The sequence below is a fragment of the Theropithecus gelada genome, chromosome 16 (genome assembly GCF_003255815.1).
Source record: "Theropithecus gelada isolate Dixy chromosome 16, Tgel_1.0, whole genome shotgun sequence".
Classification (NCBI taxonomy): Eukaryota; Metazoa; Chordata; class Mammalia; order Primates; family Cercopithecidae; genus Theropithecus; species Theropithecus gelada.
In genome coordinates, this window is record NC_037684.1 from 49,844,236 (window position 1) to 49,851,185 (window position 6,950).

The following is a 6,950-nucleotide window of genomic DNA, read 5'->3' on the forward strand; positions in this document are numbered from 1 at the left end:
TCAGATGGCTTGGCTATGCCTGACCCTCAGGTCCAGCAGAGGCTCCAGGCCCTACCTGGGGTCCTGGTGGCAGACAGCCCCCGAAGTCCGCTTCTGACCCAGATCAGACTTGTCCATGGGCGGCCCAGTGTTATCCTGCCACTTGACAAAAGTGGCCAAAGTCTCCTGGAGGGCAGAAGAGGACTGGTCGGTCATGCCGGGGCCAGGTCACCCCCACTGGAGTGGGCAAGGACAGAGGCTTTTCCCATCTCCCCAGGGCTCAGTCTCATCTGGGGGGGTCTGGGAAGGATGGGGCAGGAAGGAGGGAACGTGGTCACTGCCCTTGAAGGGCCCGTCCACCAGGCCAGGGCAAGGGGAGTTAGTCTGGGACCAGGGTCTGGCAGGGGAGGGAGGGAGGGCCTGCCCCCACCGAGCAGTCCTTCCGCTGGGTCTGGATGCAGCCCGAGTGGTCGTTCTGGACGCAGCAGCCCGAGTCTCGCTCCAGGTCTCGCTCCCGCAGCACCAGCTGCTCGATCTGCCGGTCCTTCCGGATGCAAGGCGAGAACTTGGCCCCCAGGTGGATCAGGTCAATCTGGGGAAGGGAAAGGGAGGGGAAGGAGAGAGTGAGTTTGAGCCCCAGACCTGGAAAGGGTCCATCACTCCACCTCTGCCCCACAGAGTCTCCCCTTGATGAGGGGCCTGCGGGTAGGTGAGGAGCCCACCTGCCCAGCTGGGGGTGACAGAGCACAGGGACTCCTGGCTCAGATGATGTCCCCCAGCCTGGGCCCTCACCGAGCTGGGGCCGATCCAGAAGTTCTCCTGCTGGATGTACTTCACGCTCTCGTACACACCTTTGTTCCGCAGCACCTGTCACGGAGGTAGTGCAGAGGAGGCCTCAGAACAGTGTGAGCCCTGGGCATAGGGGGCTGCGGCAGCTGTCCCCAGGGAAGAGCCTCCAGGAAGGGGCCAGGCTATGGCGAGCCTGAGCACCACCCTGCTGGGCCCAGATTGTTGCGGTGGGAGGGATTAGGTACCCACGATGCTGAGGCCTCCTGGGGGAGGCTGGGATCCCCAGCATGGAGCCCGACCCGACTCACCAGCTGGGTGGTGACATGCTGGGCAAAGCCCACGGGTGCGATGCCATACGTGCAAATCACCAGCAGCGTGATGATGACATGGACGAAGGTCAGCCAGTAGGTGAAGTAGGGCCTGTGCAGAGAGGCCTCAGGTCAGCCGAGCCGAGCTCCTATTCCAACCCCCAGTCCCAGCCATGGGGCCACCCTGGCCCAGTCGCATGGCTCGCCTGGGCTCCCTGCTCTGCCCTGTCAACTCATCTCAAACCAGAACAACTTTTAAGATGAGCCTCCAAGCATCTCTCTCCTGGCTTAAAACCCTTTGATAGCTTTCCACTGGCCTTGAGACAAATTCCAAAATCACCCCCTTACTGGCTGCAAAGCTTTGCCTGCCCGACCACCTCTCTGGTCTCTTTGCCTGCATTTCCTGGGAGGTACTTTGCCCTTGCAGCCCCGGGGCCTTTCCACAGGATACCAGTTTGTCCTGACCGCACCCCCTCCCCACCAGCTGTTCACTCTCCCTCTCTGTTCTCCTCCGGGACACCCACCACACCTTTCATTGCTTGTTATTTTATATACATATATATAGATAGATAGAGAGAGAGAGAGAAAGAGAGAGAGAGAGAGAAAGACGGAGTGTCCCTCTGTCACCCAGGCTGGAGTGCAGTGGCATGATCTCGGCTCACTGCAAGCTCCGCCTCCTGGGTTCAAGCGATTCTCCTGCCTCAGCCTCCTGAGTAGCTGGGATTACAGGCTCCCACCATACCCGGCTAACTTTTTTTTGTCTTTTTAGTAGAGACTGAGTTTCACTGTGTTGGCCAGGTTGGTCTCGAACTCTTGACCTCCTCAGGTGATTGGTCCACCTAGGCCTCCCAAAGTGCTGGGATTACAGGTGTGAATCACCGCGCCTGTCCATTGCTTGTTTTCTTTTTCTTTTTCTTTTTTATTTTTTTTTGAGACGGAGTCTCGCTCTGTCACCCAGGCTGGAGTGCAGTGGCCGGATCTCGGCTCACTGCAAGCTCCACCTCCCGGGTTCCCGCCATTCTCCTGCCTCAGCCTCCCGAGTAGCTGGGACTACAGGCGCCGCCACCTCGCCCGGCTAGTTTTTTGTATTTTTTCGTAGAGATGGGGTTTCACCGTGTTAGCCAGGATTGTCTCGATCTCTTCACCTCGTGATCCACCCGTCTCGGCCTCCCAAAGTGCTGGGATTACAGGCTTGAGCCACCGTGCCCGGCCCTTGTTTCCTTTTTCTTTCTTTCTTTTTTTTTTTTTTTGAGACGGAATTTCGCTCTTGTTGCCCAAGCTGGAGTACAATGGTACGATCTCAGCTCAGCTCACTGCAACCTCTGCCTCCTGGGTTCAAGTGATTTTCCTGCCTCAGGCCTGAGTAGCTGGGATTATAGGCACCTGCCACCATGCCCACCTAATTTTTTGTGTTTTTAGTATTTGCCAGGCTGGTCTTGAACTCCTGACCTCAGGTGATCCACCCACCTCGGTCTCCCAAAGTGCTGGGATTACAGGCATGAGCCACCGCGCCTGGCCATTGCTTGTTTTCTTTTTCTTTCTTTCTTTTTTTTTTTTTTGAGACGGAATTTCGCTCTTGTTGTCCAAGCTGGAGTACAATGGTACGATCTCGGCTCGGCTCACTGCAGCCTCTGCCTCCCGGGTTCAAGTGATTTTCCTGCCTCAAGCCTGAGTAGCTGGGATTATAGGCACCTGCCACCACGCCCACCTAATTTTTTGTGTTTTTAGTATTTGCCAGGCTGGTCTTGAACTCCTGACCTCAGGTGATCCACCCACCTTGGTCTCCCAAAGTGCTGGGATTACAGGCGTGAGCCACCGCCCCCTGCCTGTTTGTTATTTTCTAATTTGGGCCCAGTGTTTATTGGGCTGCTGCAGATCAGATGCCCTGTTCTTCCTCAAGGGCTCTGCACAGCCTCTCCCAGAGTCCCCTCCCTCCCGCCCCAGCTTCTTCTTTTAAAGTAGAGGTAGGGTCTCACTATGTTGCCCAGGTTGGTCTCAACCTCCTAGGCTCAAGCAATCCTCCTGACTCAGCCTCCCAAAGTGCTAATAATTACAAGTGTGAGCCACGGCGCCCAGCCCCGGCCCCAGCTTCTAACTGGCCTCTGACTCACCCTGCCCTCCCCGCTGCACCCTCTGGGGGCTCCATTTCAGGGCCTGCAGGCAGTGACACTCAATGAACATTTGTTGACTGACTGCTGTTAGGAAGCAAGGCTGAGGACACAGGCTCAGAAAGCATGGGATGGAGGAGAAGCAGCAAGCACTCCAGGCCCTTCCCAGGTCATGTGCACAACCCTTAGGACAGGGTGCGCCTTTGAGCTTGTCGCTACACTCCTGACCCGCAGGAGGTACTCATGAAACACCTGCTGAATGAGTAAGGGAGCGCTTTAGGAGGGCCCAGAGGAATCTGGAAGCTTCCAGGCACTCCTGTAGACTCCAGGGCGCTGCCTCACCGGTGGCTGTCGAAGCTCTCCAGCTGCCGCTGTACGGTGCTGCTGATGCTGCGGCGGTAGCTGCGGTTCAGCCAGTTGCCCACCACGCCCAGGCCGTAGTGCCGCTTCTTCCGATCAAAGGCAAAGTGCTTCACCTTGGAGGCGATGCGCTTGCCGCGCCGGGGCCCAGGGACTGCGGCTCGGCCACACTCCTTCCTGGTGGGGATGGTGGCTTTCAGCCTGATACCCCCACCAAAACACTCCCAGACCCCACCAGGGCAGCTCAGAAGGGGCTTGGGGGCCAGGCTGGTGGCCGGCCTGGAGGAGGGACTCTGTCCAGCACTCACAGAGGGATTTGCACCCCATCGGGGGAGACAGGGGAGGCTGAGCGTGGGATCCCTCGGAAGTAGCTGGCAGAGAGTGGGGGGGACTCAAAGACATCATCGGGCATGGAGCTCATTTCTTCCTGGGGTGGGGGACATGAAAATACAGTGTAAGGAGTCTGTCCCACACACAGCCTCCCAGCACCTCAATTCAAGGGCAGAACATGGCTGAACCGACAGGCTCTTCACAATGAAGCAGGGAGCCACATGCCCATCAGCCCCAGTGGTGACTTTCCCGGGTGGCACTGTGCCCCACCGCAGGTCTTCGCCCTACCCAACAGAAAGACGGGGGCCCAGCAGCTTCACACAGGACCATGCCACATCCCACCAGTGGGCCTCTGGGTCGCTCAGGGGTTCCTGAACATGATCAAGGCCAAAGTCACCTCACCCAGCTCCCAGGCCACCCCACCCCACCGCTGCTGTCCCTGAGGGCCCACACCCCATGCTTGCCTTACTAAAAAACGAGGAGTCAAACGTGTCTGCCCCATCGACCGCATCCTCCTCCAGGAAGCTCGGGAAGGCAAAGCTGCGCTTAATCACCCGGCACCGCTGTCCGGTGGCATCCAGCACCGAGCGCCCCTGTGCACGGGCAGAAGCACAGCCATCAGGACCAGAGCCTGGCCACCTGGGCCCCCAGCCCCAACACCGAAGGAATCATCAAGCCCATCCGCCTGCAGGCAGCGCCTTGGGAGGAGGGATCCTGCCCAAAGCATGGAGGTTCTGCAAGCTGAACGGGCAAGAGGAGCTCCTGAGACTGGAATGCCAGGAAATGAGGCACCAGCTTCTGCTGGCACACCACTCTTGGCACAGTTTGGAGTCACCTTTCCCTTGGTCCCTGCTGCCCCTCTGCCTTGGGCTGCTGGTACCCTAACACTCAAAGCAACCCACATTCTATACCCTCACTCCCGAGGCTTGGGCCATGTCTCCTTGTCCTGTTTCTTGGCATGGAATACCAGGCCCCCGCCCACCTTTCTGACCCCATCTCCTGCCACAGCTCCCATAACCACGCCTCACTAAAACCGCATCAAACCGCCTGCTGCTTCCTCAAAACACTGCACTTCCTCTGGGCTCCTGGCCCTTCACAGGCCATTCCCTCTGCTGAGAATTCTGTTCCCTTCCTTCCCTAGTGAACATCTCTTTGTTTTTTTCTGGGCTTAACTTAGTGTCTTCCCTGATACCAGCCGCTCTCCCAAACTGACCACCCTGAATGGTGACCCTCTCACCCTGGGCTGCCAGCTCAGCCAGGATGGCGATGGCTCTGCACCCGGTGCCCAGCACATAACAGGGACTCGGAAAACCCGGGTGGGTGAAGAGCGAGTGCATATCTCCCTTCCCACCTCCCCAGCTTAAGAGTCAGCACAGAGACCAGGTTCCAAAACGTGGCAGGGGGTCACACGAGATTTAAGACAGAAGGATGGACGCCTGGGTGCTGGGCTTCGGGGTCCCTCTTTGCCCAGGGATCCCAGCACATCCACTGTCCTTGGCACCGAAGGCAGATACCCAGGTGAGCTTTAGGGGATGCTACTATGAGGAATGGAAGGGAGGGGCAAGGGAGGGAGGCTGGGCAGAGGTGGGGGCCCTGCAGGGAGCCCTGTACCTTGAGGAGGGCAGCAGCAGCTTGAAAGCTCATGTGGGCCACAGACATTCTCTTGCGGCGCGGCAGGTGGGAGTAGCCAGAGCGAACGCTGGTGAAGGAGGTGAGGGACAGGACTCCGGGGGTCAGTGGCGGGTGCGGGGCGTGGGGCCTGTCCATCTCCTCTGGGTGGCGGAAGGCCCGGCCCCGGGCCAGCGGATCCACAATCTGGAAGGGAGCAGGGTGGTGAGCGGATCCACAATCTGGAAGGGAGCGGGGTGGTGAGCAGAGCCACTAGGGTCCCCACCCCTGCCCCCTTTCCCATGGATCCCACCTTGGGCATCTTGCAGGGCTTTGGGGACTCAGTGCCTTGGAAAGATGGTGCCTCCTGGCTGGGGAGCTCCAGGTCACGCTGGCACGAGGCCTTCAGGCGGCCGTAGCGCACGCTGCAGTGGTGCAGGCTACGGCGCTGCCACTGCTGCCGCTGCCCCTCCCAGTCGCCACTGACTCCAAACCACTGGGCTGCGCCCCTGCGGAAGCAGACAAGGGACAGGTGGGCATGTGCCTGTCTGAGCCTGTGCATGTGAGTGTGCAGAAGGGGTGATGGCACGTGTGTGCCCACATGCCTGCAGGGAGGTGGGGGGTGCATCTGCCTGTGAGGCCCCTGGCTGGAGCCCAGTGACCAGAAGAGCAGAAGCAGGGGATGAGTGGAGCATGAGGAGCCCGGCTAGGGCCCTAGGCACCTCCACACTGATCCACCCAGCTCCTCGAAGCCTCTCAGCCTCCACACCGTGACATTCCACAAGGCACATACCCGCTTCCCCATCTATACCATGATATTAGGTTGCAGGGAGACATTGCTCATTAATGCCCGCCTCCTCCTTCCAGAGAGGGGACGCAGGGACCGGGCCCAATAACGTCCAGGCACCAAGAATCCATAGGTCACTGGGTGGGGGGTGCTGGGCTTGGGTGTAGGGGGGCTCACTTGCGGATGCTCTGGGACAGCGAGGCCTGGCGGCGGAAGCCGGGGCGCTTCTCTGAGCTCTCCTGCCATCGGCTGCGTGGCTCCTGGAGGCTGACGCTCTTCAAGTAGGCTGGGTTCTTCCTCTTGGGGAGGAAGGAGGGAGGGCAGGTGGTGGTGTGTGCAGCCCAGGTCCTGGGCTGGCTTTTCTTTAGCCTCCCATTCTGAAAACCCTGAGAACACACCTCAACCCCGATTTATGCCCCAATCTGCTTTCATTTGGAAATATATATAAATGTATGTGTGTGTGTATATATGTGTGTGTGTGTGTGTGTATATATATATATGTTTTTTTTTGAGATGCAGTCTTGCTCTATTGTCCAGGCTGGAGTGCAGTGGTGTGATCTCGACTCACTGCAACCTCCGCCTCTCAGGTTCAAGCGATTCTTCTGCCTCCTGAGTAGCTGGGACTACAGGCATGTGCCACCACACCCGGCTAATTTTTGTATTTTTTTTTTTTTTTTTTTT

General features: G+C 58.5%; 1 protein-coding gene across 2 annotated transcripts in view; it reads right to left on the reverse strand.

The window, feature by feature from the left end:
• Nucleotides 1-6,950, reverse strand: part of RHBDF2 (rhomboid 5 homolog 2) — a 30,631-nt gene that overhangs the window by 3,080 nt on the left and 20,601 nt on the right. Inside the window, exons 4-13 of one of the 2 annotated variants that reach the window (XM_025363380.1) lie at nucleotides 6,447-6,655; nucleotides 5,796-5,991; nucleotides 5,486-5,689; nucleotides 4,339-4,467; nucleotides 3,853-3,971; nucleotides 3,527-3,721; nucleotides 1,077-1,188; nucleotides 772-846; nucleotides 410-571; nucleotides 56-165 (exon numbers count right to left, since the gene is read on the reverse strand). In XM_025363380.1, the coding sequence (XP_025219165.1) occupies nucleotides 56-165; nucleotides 410-571; nucleotides 772-846; nucleotides 1,077-1,188; nucleotides 3,527-3,721; nucleotides 3,853-3,971; nucleotides 4,339-4,467; nucleotides 5,486-5,689; nucleotides 5,796-5,991; nucleotides 6,447-6,655 (1,511 nt within the window). The remainder of the gene's footprint in view (nucleotides 1-55; nucleotides 166-409; nucleotides 572-771; nucleotides 847-1,076; nucleotides 1,189-3,526; nucleotides 3,722-3,852; nucleotides 3,972-4,338; nucleotides 4,468-5,485; nucleotides 5,690-5,795; nucleotides 5,992-6,446; nucleotides 6,656-6,950) is intronic. The other variant, XM_025363381.1, reaches the window with a different exon arrangement.